This window comes from Sus scrofa, chromosome 6 (assembly GCF_000003025.6).
Source record: "Sus scrofa isolate TJ Tabasco breed Duroc chromosome 6, Sscrofa11.1, whole genome shotgun sequence".
In the NCBI taxonomy this organism is placed as follows: domain Eukaryota; kingdom Metazoa; phylum Chordata; class Mammalia; order Artiodactyla; family Suidae; genus Sus; species Sus scrofa.
In genome coordinates, this window is record NC_010448.4 from 70890858 (window position 1) to 70906666 (window position 15809).

Here is a 15809-nt window from a genome sequence, read left to right on the forward strand (position 1 = left end):
TGAGGCTGAGACTCGGGGTGCACACACCAGCCCAGCTGCCCCCCCACTCTGCGACTCCCTGGTTATTCTCCTGCCAGGTTTTCAAAAGAAGTGCAGCAGGAGGAGGAGGGATGGGGGGAAGCCCCACGAACTCCCTGGGATGGAGGGAAGGCGCACAAAGGCAGAGCAGAGAGGGAGGGAGGCTCGTGGAGTGAGAGGGACACAGGCTGATGCTGAGAGGAGGGGGTGGGGGAGTCCGCACAAAGGCTGGACCCACTCGGGGCGTGGGGCTCCGGGGACCCAGGAACGGAAAAGGGGAGCAAGACAGCAAGCAGGGGAGGGAGGGAAGGTGGACGGCAAGGGCCCCGGGGCTGAGGGCCTGGCTGGACTCCCCACCCCGTGAGGTCCCACCCAGGCCCGGCTCCCTCCTCAACAGTCACTTGTGTACCTTCACCAAATTAATCTTGCTGCAGTCAAATTTATCATGTGAAGGGGGAAAATATATTTGAGATGATGTATAATTTACAAAGACCCTGCATTATTTAAAATAAATATTCTGGAGCGACCTCGGCGGAAGGCGTCCGAGACCATTACTCAACCCGAAAAGTGCGTGTGGATGTTCTGCTCACACTTTAGTCCCCCCCCCTTAACTTTTCAAACAAACAAAAAAATATATAAAATAAATAAAATTAATAACTAAGAGCGAAAGAAGTTAGAGGGCTCTGGAAAAGCTTTCGGAGCCCTCCATCTGAAGGGAAAAAAAGGGTGTCAGAGGCTGGAATATATTTCTTCAGCCAGTTCATTAAATTAATTTGTAAGCAGTGGCTCTGAAATTATATCCGATGAAAAATGGCCTCAAAATTTAAATGGTACAAACTCATCTTATTAGAGGCAAAACATTAAAAAACAAACACATCCCCCCCACCCCCAGCACAGCTTTAATTTCTAGGGGTGGGGGAATGGGAGGCGTGTGATGGATGGTTCTTACCTTATTCATAAGCGAGGATAAAAGAGATGAATTTGCCGGGACTGCGTGGCCATTTGATTCATTACTGGAACACACAAACCAAGGGGCTTTAGCTCAGACGTCCACAGTCCATACGTGGGACTGAGCCCAGAGACTCACCCCTCCCAGCCGGTCCCCCCCTACCCTGGGCGCTCTGGCTCCACCTGCTCCATCTGCCTGGACAGGAGGATGACCCCTTGTCAGCAGGGGCGGGGGCGGCGGCTGGTGGGGCCTGGCTCAGAGGGGGCTGTCCCCAGAGCCTCCTGCAGGGGCACAGAGCTGGGCGGCCTGGGCCCCGCCTCACCTGGGCTCCTTCAGAGTCAGGTCTAAACTGCGGTCCTGGGAGGCCTCGTGGGGACCTGGGGCGCCAGCACTCTCACCGGGCTCCTGCTTCACCTGGGCTGGGGGGAACCTGGCCGGGGTGGCCTGCTGCCCGTTTCCTGCCGGGGAGGGGAGGGACGATGGCGTGAGAGGGGCAGAGGGCTCCCTCTGGGCACACACTGGAAGCCCCCCACCTCACCCCGAGGGAGGGCAGCAGGCAGGGTGGGCTGAGGTCCCTGGGGAGCCCTGGCTGCTGGTCAGCAGTTCTTCCCACTGACATGATCGCTGGTGACGCTTCCCCCTGTGTGGCAATTCTTCAAGTGATAATTATTGCAAAATTATGTCAAAGTTGTCCTGGCTCAGGGCCTCCTGGAGGAGAAGGGCGGGAGGCTGGGGAGGGGGCTGGGACGGGGGTGGGGGCCTTCATTTTCTCCACCGACTGTCAGAGTCAATTTGTGGGGCTGCCGCTTAGGCTTTTATTAAAGACTCTGTTAATGCTGAGGGAAAGTGGCAGATCTAGACTGGGAGCGGCGCCCCCTCCGCAGGTCCCGTCCCCGCTGTTGCCGGGGCGACGGCCCTGCCTTGCACTGAGCATGCCCAGGAGGGGCTTCTGCTGTGTCCGGGCTATGGAAGCTGACAGCCAATCAGGGCGGTTCAAACTATGTGACCTCGCCCGTCAAGCTGTCCGGGGCTAGGATGCGCGGCCCGTCCCAGCCGGGCCGGGCTGGGCCGGGGAGGATGGGGGCGCTGGGGGGGGCGGTGTGCCTGGGGGGCAAAGGGCTGGAGCCGGGTGGGCAGAGGAGTCGGACGGCCAAGCAGAACAGGGCAAAAGAAGGGGCTGACAAGAACGTGTCCACCGAGCCTTTCCCCATAATCCCCAAGTGATTGAAATATTAATCTGCCCCAAGGCGCTGCAGCTGACAGAGAGCTGCTGCACAGACAGCAAGTGGCATTTTATTAAAAAATAAAGGAAAACGGCCCCTCCCCTTCACTTGACCTTTCTTTTCGGGGAAGGAGCTTTCTCCAAAGAAAAGAAAGTACTCGACAGTCTGGCCACTGAGCCCAAGGTGGCCCTGGAGGGGGCCCCGCCCCAGCCGACAGGCACCTGGCCGGGGGGCGTGGCCCTGGGCATCCCGCCTGTCCCTCCCACACTCGGAGTGGAAGGTGTCACGCCAAGCTGCCAGCTGATAGGAGCGTCCTGGTGGGAACAGGATAGTTTTCAGTCCACACTCCAGGAGCTCCTAAAGGCCCTCGCCCAAGGTCCCCAGGGAAGCAGGGCCCAGGGTCTCTCAGGGTCGCGGGTGGGGGTGCTGGGGGGAGGCCTGGATGGGCTTCAGGACCGCTCCGTCTCGGTGGCTGCAAGAGAGTCTCACAGAGGAGCAGGACCCACGGCTCAGGAGCCAGACTGCTGAGGTCCAAGTTGAGACTCGGCCACCTCCCCGGGGGTGTCCCTGGGGACAGAAGATCACCCCCACTGTTCCAGCAGCCCCACAGGACTCTGTCTTCTTCCCTGTCATGTCCCCAGCGCCAGTGTGATGCCTGCTCTCCAGCAAGCTGCCCCTGGCAAGCACCAGCGGTTGATAAATGAACGAACGAACGAATGGAGGAACCAAGGGAGCTCAAGCCCCACATGCGAGCCGAACCCTTCTTAAGGATCAGACCAACACTAATTAGGCGGACGGTGGAAAACAGATGAAGAGTGAAGTAAACAGAAAGGCAAAAAAGCAAAAACAAAAACAACAACAAAAAAACCCCAAACAAACAAAAAAACAAAACTAGAGAAAAAAGAAAAAATTTAAAAAGCAAAAAACTTGAGAGAAAGGAGACCCACTCCCCATGATAAGCCAGAGGTGCCCCTCCCACATGGATGCGGCTCAAGTTCAAGAAAGGCCAACTGAAATCCAGTTCCAATTGCAAGCACTCAATAGCCGCATACTGGTGGCTACCACCCTGGACAGCACAGAACAGAAGGTTTCCACTGTCACAGAACGTGTAGCCGGACAGCGTGAGACGGACAGCCTGGGACGGACAGCCTTGGCCTGGAGGGGCTGTCCAGGTACCAATCCCCTGAGCATCCCTGTAGTGCTCCCGGGCTGGACGCGCACCTGTCCCCTCCTGGTCACCTGGAGGAGGCCCCAGGGAAGGTCATGGCTCTGGGATGGTTCCCACGAGGGGCTGGATGTGGGACTCGGCCGGGTGGAAGACCAGGGTGGGGTAGCTAGCAGTGGCCTGGGCACCCCGTGAGGTTGGGATTTTGCCATTTCACAGATGAAAAAACAAGGAGCAAGAGCTGCCTGGGGTGGGTGGGCCACAAAGAGGGAGCCCCAGTAGGAAATAAAGAAGAGGCGGAGACCAGGCCAATAGGGGGCTGGGAGTAAAGACACTGCCAAACACCTGCTGCTCTGCCCTGCACGAGGCCAGGGAGCTCCTGGGGTTGGAGAGTGCTTGCTTCCCGGGCAAGGGCCCAGCCTGCTCACCTGGGTCAAAGGTGGCAGAGGGTTTGAGGGCGGCCGCAGCCAAGCGGGCCATCATGGGCGAGATGAGGCCCTTGCTCGCAGAGATCCTCTCCATGATGGAGGCGGGGGGCACCGGGACAGAGGTGGCCGCCACTGCCGCCGCCGCCGCTGGGGCCGAGTCGCCAGCTCCCGAGGCAGCCAGGGCAGGCGTGTCGGGGGTCACCGAGGCTACTGTTCCAGACGACATGGTACCCATGAGGCCGGGGGCCCCCACAGGCAGGGAGGCGCTGCCTCGGCCCGGAAGGATGGGGAAGTAGGATGCGGAGGTGGGCAGCCCCGAGTTGGAGAGGGCCAGCGCGAGGGGGATGGAGCCAGGCAGGCCCTGGGCCAGGAGCCCCGAGATCTTGCTGTTGGGAGGCTTGGTGGCGCCGGGCACTGCCTCGGAGGTGGCTGTGGCGGCGGCCAGGGAGGCGGAGGACTGCTGGCTGGTGGGGGAGGCGCTCAGGCTGGAGTTCTTGCTGCTCAAGGCAGAGAAGTCGACCAGGTCGTCGTTGCTGGACTCCTCGTGCTCCGTGTCCTTGGCGCCCAGCAGCGAGGGCGGCAGCCCCAGCACACCTGAGCCAGAGGCGCGGATGTGCCGGCGCTCATGCTTGCGCTTGTGCGAGGTCATCTGGCTGGTGGAGGTGAAGGTGAAGCCGCAGCCGGCGCGGATGCAGTGGAAGTGGTTGGTGGCCTTGCTGTACACGCAGCCCTCGTACTTGCACTCCTCGTACTTGTAGAACTTCTTGAAGCCATCCTTGGCGTAGGCGTCGTCCTTGATGTGGTAGCTTTTGTGCTTCTCGATGTCACACTTGTTCTTGAAGGTGAATGTGCAGCCGGGGCGCCTGGATGGGACATCGGGAGCCTGGCATGGGCCTCGTGGGGCCAGCAGGAGGCCCTGCCCGGCTCCCGCGGTGGCCCTGGGAAGGATGGCCTCCCCAGGAAGACCAGGCTGGACACGAATGCCTCGCTCCGTGCAGCCCTCCGCTCCTGCTCCCACTCGCCCTGGGAGCTGGGGCCCTGAGCCCCCCCAGGGCCCGGATCCCTGCCTTCCGTCCCTCCCGAGCCGGGAAGCCCCCGGCTGCCTCCCACTCACCGGCAGTGGAAGTGCGTGGTCTTCTGCCCATAGAACTGGCAGTCGGTCGTGCCGCAGTCCTCGGTGGCTCGGAAACGCTGGAAACCATCGTTGATGAGCTGGGTGTTCTTCTTATGGAAGTTCTCGTGGGTCATCACGTCCGACGTGCTCGTATACACCTTGTTACAGCCCACCTGCAGAGGCCAGAAGGGAAGTCAGGGAGGCCAGGCAGAGCGGCTGTCCTGCTGGGTGCCGCTGGGGCCTCAGGCCACTGACCCTGCTTGGGGCAGCTTCGGCACCTGCAAACATCCAACTGGTAGGACCAAAGAAGTTAATTCAGGAGGTGCCCTCAGGCCTCCAGGGCCTGGTCCGTGCTGGGGGTCGGGCTGTCTTCAGAGACCCCCGGCCGTCTCCCCACAGAGGCGTGGGAGCTCCGTCCTACAGCATGGACCCACTCTGCGGCTCTACCGCCAGAGCCCCCTGGGGCAAGCAGGGCTGGACCCTAGGGCCTGGCGGTCACCTTTAGCCCAGGGACTTGTTTGGCGGATAGTTCCTGGCACAGGGCCCTCCCTACCCCACCCGAGCTGGGCCAGGGCAGGCAACGTTGCCATATTGAGTAAAAACCAGTGGAATCTGAGCACTCTTGAGGGCTGGGCCGTGCCAGTGTCTGCCTCATCTCAGAGCCGGGAGAGCGAGCCCCCCTCTCCCCCCGGGCCAGGTTGTTTCACGGAGGCCATAACAACCCCCTGACAAATGCCGGGGCGGGTGGCGGCGGCGGGGGCGGGGGGAGGCGTGGGGGCTGCTATTTGCAACCTAAAGTCGCTCCCCCCTGGACCTGACACCTTGAAAAAGCCCAGACTCTGCGTGGCATTAAAACAAAGAATTAAACAAAAACCCTCCTCAGGAACCATCTGCAATGCTACTCTTGGTGTTAAAGCCTGAAAAACGTCCGTCTGTATAAACAGCCCGCTGAATTCCACCCGCACCAAGTATGGCCATGGGGAAGGCCCCACCCTGGCCCACCCGACCCTGCCCAAGCCTGAGCCCCTGGGACTCGCTCCGCCGGCCCGGAGACGGGGGAGGGGCCTTGTGGGGCTGGGGCACCTGCATGCAGTGGTAGTGGGTGCTCTTCCCGTTGAGGTGGCAGCCGTGGTAGTAGACGCTGCAGTCGTCCAGCGGGCTGAAGCGCATGAAGCCGTGCTGCAGGGAGTTGTCGCGCTTCTTGTGCATGTTGTAATGACGGATCACATCCTGCTTGCTCGTGAACCTCTGCCGGGAGAGGGCCAGGCGGTCTCCTTATAGCTAACCCTGCTTGGGGTCACGGCCGCCAGGCTGCCCCGGGGCCAGCGCACCAGACTTTGGAGGGAACAATGCCAAAGGTTCCAGAAGCACAGACTCTTCCCTGACCTCCCCCGGTCTCCTTAGAGTCCCGCCCAGGAGCAGAAAGGATGAATTGGGCCAGGCCTTTCAGGTAGGGGCTGGGACAGGGGACAACTCACTTCATCTAGTGCCACCCACGGAGCTCTGCCAGGCTGGGCTCCCTGGAGGGACAGAGCGTGGGAGCTGTGCAGACAACTGGCACTTTCCTCTCACTCGCCAGCTCTGCACTTGCCAGAGGATGGCTTTGAATGCAGGGGACAATCTGGCTGAACCCCAACATTGTCATCTATAACATGGGGCGCTGGGGAGAATAACGAGGAACCCAGGCCGCGTGGCACAGCCCCCGTGCCCGGTGGACTCAGTGGATGGGAGCTCAGGTCGTCATTCCCAGGACACAGATGGTCTAGATGCTATCAGGTGCCTGGGAACGTGGACGGGCTGATAGCTTTTCTGGGCTCTTCGGCGACCCATGTTAAGTTCGAGTGGCCTGAATAGGAAGCGAGCAATACCGCCCTGTTTCCCAGAGGCTCCAGGTACAGGGCCAGCGCCCGTGGGACGTACCTGGTAGTTGCACTCGGGGTCGAGGCAGTGGTAGTGCTCGCGGTACTGGTAGGCGCAGTGGATGTGGCCGCAGTGCTGGCTGCCTGAGAACCTGCGGAGAAGAGGGAGTGGGCTCAGGCTCTCTGGAGGTCTGTGCTCATGCTCCAGAAAAGTGCTGCTGGGGTTCAGGGGGCTCCGGGCTGTGGGTAGAGGTGCTGGGGGGCAGAGGGAGTCTGCTGGGGTGAAGCGGTAGAGGCTGAAAAGGTGAGGGAATCCTAGACCCACTGAGCTGCAGACCCAGCCTTATCTGCCCTGGGAGAACGTGCCAGTGGTGCACAGAGCCCGCTACCAGGTGGGGAGGAGGAAGTTGGGCCACCCTCGAAATCAGGGCAGAGTCAGGGGATGAGACCTGGGATGGGACAGGAGGAGACGGCGAAGGCAGGAGCCCCTGCGGTGGCCCAGGTGCCTTTTCTGCAGGTGCTGCCTGCCCACCTGTGACCCCGTGCTGGGCCAGGTGCCGGGGACCCAGTTGGGCCAGCCCAGGGCTCTGCGGCTGAGATGTGTTAAAGGGCTCCCTCCGTCCTGGGCTTTCCTGACTCTTGAAACAGTCCAGAGTTATGCATTTTTAAAGCACGGCATCTGTCTGGCTTCCTGTGGCAGGGAAGCCAACTCCACAGCCAGGAGCCCCGAGCTGCCTGGCCACTGCCTGCTGCCCAGAACGCCCTGTGCTGCTGGGGTGCGGTCCTCACAGCCCAGATGATGGCCACCTGGGGAGACCACGGGGTGACAACGGTGGACGAGGCAGTGGGTGGTGGCGGGAGCCTGAGGGAAACCCCCCTTGCAAGGGCAGAACCCCTGGCAAATACACATGTAAGCGGAAGCTGCCAAAAGGGCCATCTGCTGAGGCACTAATAATAATGATAATAATAATAATGAAGAGAGCAGAGCAAAGCTGAGAAGATGGGGAGGGCCGGGGAGGCGGACACAGAGAGGGACGGGGCACGGCCCTGCCATGCGCTGCCCCGCCAGGCACTGGTCGCGGGACCTGGGGAGTCTGATGAGTGAAGGCTCTTCATCTGCCAATCCCACTGCCATAAGCTGGAAAGGGACAGGTCTGGAGATCAAGGCCTCGCCCAGGGGAGCACACTGAGGCCAGAGCAGAGAGGACAGCTGCCCACACCCCTCTGCAGCCCTGATGGTTCCATGGTGGCTCGTACCCCACTTGTGGCCAGGCCATGCCATCGGGCCCTTTTGGGTACCCCAGCCCTGCCTGGGGCACAGCTGCTTAAGGGCATGTGGCCTGGACCCCATCGAGGGGTGGGGGGGCCTCTGAGCTGGGACGGAGAGCAGGCCCTTGGGGGAATTTGGGAGCAGGAGTGCGGGGGGTGGGAGGCAGCTGGCACCCAGGTACTAGTGATCAGATGGACGCAGGGGCCCCCAGTGCCCAGGCGTTCTTGCCCCCACCCACCTTCTCTCCATGGCGGTCTCCTCCCCAGGGCCTACCTGGCAATATATTTCTGGTAAATGTTTACATCTTCGGTGACAGCTGGTTTATCTGTGGGCAATCCGTTCCTGGCGAGAGACACACAGGGCACAGCCGATTAGCGGACGGGGTGGCCTCAAGCCCCAGGAGGGTCTGGGGGCAAGCTCCCTGCCCTGGGGCCCTGGTCCTCCTCTCTGAGATGGGAGGGAGGGCAGGACCTTGGGGGAGTCTGGGAGTGCTCTGGGCACTTAGGGTAGGACTGGAAAAGTCTTCCAGCAGAAGACTGGCACAGCCTCAATGAGCCCACCTGTGGCAAGGGCAGGGCATCATAAGGGGGCAGGGCCAGAGGGCCCCACGTCGGGCACAGGAAGCCTGGGAAGCTGGGGCTTGGCACCCCCCCTTGAGCACAGGGAGTAGGGATGCTGCTGGGAGAGGGAACCAGGTAGCACTGGGGAGACCCCAGGGGGAAGGGGAAAAGCAGTGCAAAGCACGCATGGCTGGGGGGTGGGGGAAGCCTCCCCCCTGCACGGGCAGCCCCCCAACTCCGCCCCCGGTTTTTGGTCCTGCCCTCAGGAGGGAGAACTGTGGGGGAAGGGTCTCACTCAGCCCCCACATGGATCCATCTATCACTTTACCACTGCCCAGGGCTCCACACCGGGTGTGCCCACCCCTCCCCAGCCTCCTCCCTTCTCTTGAGGCCCTTCTCATGGCCCAGGCTCTGAACCCCGAAGCCATGGCCACCAGCTCGGACCCCAGAGCCCCCAACCCAGAGTGCGGCTTTCCCAGCCAACCCTAAGCCTGCAGCTGGCCTCTGTGGTGGGACAGAGACAGGCTGTTGTGTGCGCTGGGGTACAGTTCCCCATGGTTGGTGTGTCAACAGGTGAGCCTGGGCACAGAGGTACAGGTTCCAGACCACCACGATAAAGGGAAGATCGTAATAAAGCGAATTGCACGTGCTTTGGGTTTCCCAGAGCATAGAAAAGTGGTGTGTACACCACACTGCAGTCTACCAAGTGGGCAAGAGGTCTGAGAAAGTGATTCACATGCCTTAATTCAAAACTACTTTATTGCTGGAGTTCCCTGGTGGCTCAGGGGGTTAAGGACCTGGCATTGTCACTGCTGTGGCTCGGGTTCAGTCTCTGGCCAGGGAACTTCCGAATGTTGTGGGTGTAGCCAAGAAAAAACAACAACTTGATTGCTAAAAAATGCTAACCGTCACCTGACAGTTGCAGGGTGGCCACAAACCTTTAATTTATAAAAATAAGCGGTATCTTGCGAAGTGCAAGAAAACAAGGTGCGCCTGTGCTCAGTGGGAGGCCGTCGTGTGTGCCAAAGATGTGCAGCATGCGGTGTTGTAACCTGGGTAAGCGGTTATGTTGGCAGAGGGGAGTGTGTGTGTGTGTGTGTGTGTGTGTGTGTGTGTAAGCATGTGTGTGAGAATCTGGGTGCGCAGTGGATGTGTGTAAGGTGTGAGTGTGCCCCAGGCTTGAGCTTCAGAGGCAGGAAGGGGGCCTCTGGCCACTCCAGCCCCGGGCTCGGCTGGCAGTGGCGGGGGGCGGTGGGGGTGGGGGGTGCCTTACTTGACGGTGGAGACGGTTCCCGTGGTGATGGAGTCTGTTTTGGAGAAGGTTGACTTCAGGTACTCGGGACTGTTGAAAGGCAGGGAGGCAGGCGGCTCGGGACCCGGTCCGGGGGCGCTGGGAGCGGTGGGCACGCTGGCAAGGGGTGCAGGAGCCAGGCTGGGGGTGGGCAGACCCTTGGCGGGGCCGGGCTTCTGAATGGCCCGGACGTCGTACTTGGAGGGCCGGCCCACCTTGCCCGTCTTGAAGGCGATGGCCCCGCCCATGTCGGGGCTGCCCTCCCCGGGTTTGAAGAGGTGCAGGTACTTGACGTTCTCCAGGTCGTACTTGGACGGCTTCTTGTAGGCGCTCCCGTTCTGGGGCCGCAGGGTCTCGCCCGTCTTCAGCTTCTGGATGAAGAAGTCGTACTTGGAGGCTCGGGCCACCAGGCCCTGCATGGGGACACTGCTGTGGGAGGGCAGGGGCAGGATGGTGGCCTTGGTCTCCAGGTGCGTGGTGCTGCTGGGCAGCCGCAGGCCCGGCAGCGGGCCCACCCCCTCCTTGCCGGCCCGGGCCTCAGCCACGGCACCGTGGGCCGGCCAGGACAGCTGCTCGCCGGCCTTGAGCTTGCGGATGTACTCCTCGTACTTGGAGAAGCGCGCCCGCTTGCTGAGGGCGTCCTCGGAGGCAGGCAGCACGGAGGAGGTGGCGGCCTCGGGGGCGGAGCCCGCGTGCAGCTTCTCGAAGCTGATCTTCCTGGCCAGCTCATCCCTCGTGTTCTGGTCGTCGTAGCCAAACATGCCCAGGAACTCGGTCATGGTGGAGGCCGCGTAGTCCCGCAGCGAGGAGGCCTCTCCTAGGGCAGGGAGGAGAGGGGCCGTCACCTCTGGGAGGGAGCAGGGTGGCCCAGGGACAGGGCAACGCCCACCCCCCACGGAGGGAGGGGGCTGGCCCGGGGAGGGGGCAGAGCGGGACATGATCTATGGACATTTGGCTCACTTGTTAGGTTTTACGACTCTTAAATTAATTTGTTTAAAAAAAAAGTAATTAATACTGGGGTAAAATAAAACGAGTTCATCAATGCCAGGAAAATCAATTTCCTAAATGTTCTGGCCGATGGCTTTTCAGTACATTAAACAAAGTTTCATAAATGTCTCCGCTCTCTCGCCTTGGCCTAATATGAAAGAGAAGTCATTTTACTGGAAGTAAGGCCAGATCCCAACCTGCCTCTCGGGGCGGGGGTGAGAATGGGGGCTGGGGACAGGTAGGGCTCGGGGCCGGTGGCTGGGCAGTCAGGAGGGACCCCAGGGGCTGAGGGAACCCCTGGGGATGGGGTCGGGGTGGGGCTGGCTGAGTCTGCCCCCCCAACAAATGGACACAGAGGCCCCTGATCCCTGGGAGGAGGAAGGGCCTGCCCCAAGCCTCCCCAGGAATTCTTGGTCCCTCCTGGCACCCCACGCTGCTGATGGTCCCCGGGTCAGAGGCCCTGCCGCATTCACTAGGGGTGAACCCCCACTCCGGCCCCACCCCACCCCGGCTGAGACTTAGGACGTGGAGAATCCTTCAAACCTCTCCTGCTGTCATCCTCTGGTCCCTCTTGTTCCCGCACAAAGATGGGCCATCCCAAGGACGGTCAGGGCCAGAGAGGCATCGGCTGAGTGTAGCCCATCTACAGCCCCACCATGTCCACACCCAGAATCCCCTGCATGCGCTCAAGCTCGAATCCCTAGCGACCTTCCCAGCTCCACAGACACACACCCTTGCACGCAAATCACCCTAAACTCCACACCTGGCTCCCCAAGATGAGTCTCAGGATGGCGGGGGCTGCAACACCCCCTTCTGCCCTGGCTGTTCCCTGGAAACAACCCCCTTCCCCCCAGAACCTTCTGCCACAGGAAGCCTGCAATTCCCAGCAAGCACACGCCTTCCTGCACAGACCCCTGCTCTGTGCTCAGCAGTGAGTACACACAGGGGCTGAGACCCACCTGAGCCCCACCCATGTCTGAGCCTGCACGCAGGGCAGCAGGACCCCAGGCCTGGCCAGGAGAAGGCAGGGCAGCAGCAGGGGCAGAAGGGCCACGATCCAGCAGGGCAGCAGAGGAGGGGTCTCCTCCTGTCCCCCGCCCCCACCCCCGCCTGGAGGTGGTCTGAGAGCAGGGCTGGGCTCCAGCACAGGAGAACACCTAGCAGCTCCCAGAAGGAGGTGCAGGGAGGGGTCCTGTGGGGACTGGGACGGCCGTCAGGTGAGGGGAGGATGGCCATGGACAGCCCCTGGCACCCAAGGTGGGCAGAGTGACTCAAGAACCCGACAGACAGCTGTTTCTCTGGGCGAGGTAGTCAGGGGGCCGACGACCTGACCTCAAGCTACTTGGGATTGGGGACCCAGCCTGGGAGGAGTGGGCTCCGGCTGCTAGATTCAGTGGCTCGGGGACCAGGGAAAGGGGCTAAAAATAGCTGAAGGCAGCTGAGCCCTCGCTATATATGGCAGAGAAACAGAAGGCTTTGAAGGGCAGGCGGCTTAGAGCAGGGAGGGGGCCAGGCGGGGGTCCCGGGGGCAGCCCGGAGGCCTGCCTTCCCGAGCCCACGGTGGGCAGCGAGGGCTCCGCTGGCTCCCTCCTGTGCCCGGGGCTTCTCAGGTGCTCCAGTGTCACCCTGCTGTCCCATGGGCCTCAAATCCGAGGGGGCGAGGCCTGGAGCCATGAGCTACTGGCAGTTCCAGCACTGCCTCCGCAGACCTTCCCCCCCACCACCCCTCAGGAGGGGCGGGGGCACTGAGGGGACAGCGGCCCTTATCCCCGTCCCTCCCGTCTCCTCGGGCCCCACGCAATCACCTTGCGTCTGGGAACGGCAAGGGCTTTTCCTATCAGAGGAAACTGAAGGTCACACTTTTCCTCATTGATCTTGCAATGTTTGTTAATTACTCTGTCACTGATGTGGCGAAGGATAATTAAACAGCTCTGTTTATATCTTATATGCATAATTATGTGGCTGCGCAGGGCTCCCCGTGCAGGGAGGAGATGTGCCCCTCGCTGCAGGGGAAGGGGCTAGGGGAGCGGGCAGGGGAGGCTCGGGCAGGGGAGGCTCAGGCCGCCAGGCACAGGCTGGGAAGGAGGCTAGGGAGCTAAGAAAAGACCCCAGACTCAGAGTTCCAGTCCTAGTGGTGACCCCTCTCCCACCCTGGACCCTAGGCCCTCCCTCCTCAGAGCAGAAGAATCTCAGGGTGCCGCGGTGTCTAAGGACAAAGCGACACACCAGAAAAGCCAGGCCTTAGCCATCTCCTGGGAAAGAAATCGGCCAGGCGACTGTGTCCAGGGCAGGTGCGCACAGCGGGATAGGCTGGCGGGGCATCACGCCCGCGTGCACTTCCGGGTACCGCGTCCCCCCCCACCAGCGGCCCCTTCCCTCTGCAGGTGCACATGAACGGGCATCTACCTACAGGCCGTCTGCCTATCCATCCATCCATCCGTCCACCTGTCCACCTGTCCATCCTCCATCCACTGCTTCCTGAAGACCCACTGTGTGTTTGGCAGTCCGTCCCAGCCCTGCTCACACACCTGGGAAGCTGCCTTCTCAGGTCCGTCCCGTCTCACTCCGCCGCCGCCCCCCAGCCCCGGCCCAACGCATCTCCCCCATTCCAGTCATGACCTTGGCTCCAGGCGAGCCCTCCGCAGGAGTCCTCCCGGAGTCAGAATGAGGAGTCACACTATTTGCAGCACGAGTGAGGGAAGCAGGCATGCTCTGTGCACACCCCACTCCTTCCCTGCCAGGCCTCCCTCCTCGTGGGTCTTCAGACACCAACCTGAAGCCTGCTTGGCAGTGGGGCCACTGTCATCCTTGGAGGCTGCCCCGTCCGAGTCCTTCTCCTCCACGACGGTGCCGTCCTTGGCGGGCTCTTCACCATGGTCTTCCTCGTCGCTGCAGCCCTGGGGCTGCACCATGTAGACGCCCTCGGGGGGCAGCTCCAGGCCCTCCCGGGCGATCCGCCCCAGCATGGGCACGGGCACCGGCTCCTCGCTGTACTCCCCGTTGACCCACTTCTCGATCACCGCCCGCCTCTTGTCTTCTTCGCTGCGGGGGGCGCGCGCCACCCCCGCCTCGGGGCCACTTCGCTCTTTGTCCCGGGGCCGCAGCGGGCTGCCCTCGGCGCGGGAGCCGGCCTCGGCCCCCTTCTCCACCACCACCTGGCGGCTCAGCTTGGCACAGATGGCGTTGAGCTTCAGGCCGCCTTTGCGTTTGGCCGCCATCGCGGGCTTGCCTGCGGGCGGGTCGGAGCACCGGGTGCCTTCAGCTGCAGGGACAAAGGACAGAGGTCAGCAGCGCCCACGGGCTGGCATGGCCAACCACCTCAACAGTCGGGGAGGAGGCCCTGCCCCTGGGTCCCCCAAACCAGAGCTCTCCCCAATCTGGGGTCCATCGCACTGTGCCAAGACGGCCAGGCACGCGTTTGTCCCCTCGCTGAACCCTGAGCTGCATCCCCAGAGCCTGGCGCGTTCTAGGTGGTTCTGGAAACATTTTGTAAGTGAACCAACAAATGAATGAACGAATGCCTCTTCAAACACGAGAGGCCTTCTTCCGAGCACCTGGCTCCTGGAAGCATCTCCTGTGTCTGTCGGCCCTGGAGACCTCCCCTGAGAGCAGGCCAGCCATGTCCCAGACAAGAGGCCACGTGCCCTTTGATGCATGAGGACGCAGGGGCACGTGGGCTAATGAGCTGTGGGACAAAGCTGGCAAGTGACAACAGCCTGACTCCACTTGAGAACTGCTGCCCCACCCCGTGGCCTGCCGGAGCGGGGAGACAGAGCCGCGGGCCAGGTAGCAGCCACGCTGACCTCTTGCCTCCTGTCTCAGCAGCACCCGGCTGGCACCCTTCCCCACCTGGGCATCTCACCCCCAGCAACCTCTCTGCCCAGCCTGGTCCCTGGGCCCCGCCCAACTCTAACCTCTGATCTTCAGAAAGCCCTGGAATCTGCTGCACCCCCACCGAAGGCCTCTGTTTGCCCTCGTGAGCTCCTCTGGCCATTTGCTATGGGCTCCCCTTCTCCCCAGGCCTCACACAGGGCTGTCCCAGGGCCAAGCTCCTCACGGCCCTCCAGGGGCCACGCATCTCCGCCGTGGACATCCCTCTGCCCTCTTCGCCTTGGCCAGCTCCTGCAGGCCCGGGAGGCCTGGCTGGTCCAGGACGCCCACGCTCCAGCCCCCGAGAAGTTACAGCTCAACAGGCTGGGATTCCTTAAACTCCCAATGGAAAGCCCAGAAGCTGCAGTCACGGAGCTTCGTCCCTGAATATGCAAACGGCTCCCCTCGTGGCTGCTGAGCGGGCCGCCCAGGGTCCTGGTGGCACCTGGAAAGACCACCCACCACACAGCCTGGGACCTGCCACAAAGGCCAACAGAAGCGGACACCTGCACCTGTTTATCTGTCTATCTGTCCATCCATCCGTCTATCTTCCCATCCATTTAGTGAACTCTTACTGTGTGCCAGATCCTGCGGTGGCGCCAGGAGCAGGGCGGTGGCCACGGCAGGCACAGTCTTGGCTCACACTCCCTCTGTGCATGGGGAGCCTCATTGAAGCCTCTCGGGGACAGGGCTCCCTCGGGCATCCCTCAGCAGTGGGGTGGGCATGGCCGGGTCCCCACACAGGTCAAAAGTCTAAGTGAGGGCAGGGGCTCTGCTCCCAAGTCCATGGTCAGAAGAGGCTTCACTATAATGGATGGAGACCCTAAAAACCCACACGCCTGGAAGCCACAGAGAGGCTTCTTCAGAGAGCAGGGGCCACACCTATGCCAGGACCGCAGACTTAAGCAGACCTGACTTGTACACACAGACGGCTGGCCCTTGATACCGACAATGGCCAGTGGCCCCAGATCCTTGCCTTGAAGCTGCCGGGGCGGATGGCCTTGCTTGGTCCAGGGGAGCCCAGTGAGCCCAGTGAGCCCAGCCCAGCCCCAAGGAGGATCTGCTTGGTTCACTT

The 15809-nt window shown here is 61.8% G+C and overlaps 1 protein-coding gene across 6 annotated transcripts in view; it reads right to left on the reverse strand.

Annotated features, from left to right (window-relative positions):
• The window catches only part of CASZ1 (castor zinc finger 1), a 153167-nt gene that overhangs the window by 14529 nt on the left and 122829 nt on the right, over positions 1-15809 (reverse strand). For all 6 annotated transcript variants that reach the window (XM_021095326.1, XM_021095328.1, XM_021095329.1 and 3 more), the window contains 9 exons: positions 13638-14126; positions 9860-10694; positions 8300-8368; positions 6818-6908; positions 5981-6145; positions 4898-5070; positions 3784-4646; positions 1290-1425; positions 968-1031 (listed from right to left, as the gene is read on the reverse strand). In XM_021095326.1, coding sequence (XP_020950985.1) covers positions 968-1031; positions 1290-1425; positions 3784-4646; positions 4898-5070; positions 5981-6145; positions 6818-6908; positions 8300-8368; positions 9860-10694; positions 13638-14126 — 2885 coding nt within the window. The remainder of the gene's footprint in view (positions 1-967; positions 1032-1289; positions 1426-3783; positions 4647-4897; positions 5071-5980; positions 6146-6817; positions 6909-8299; positions 8369-9859; positions 10695-13637; positions 14127-15809) is intronic.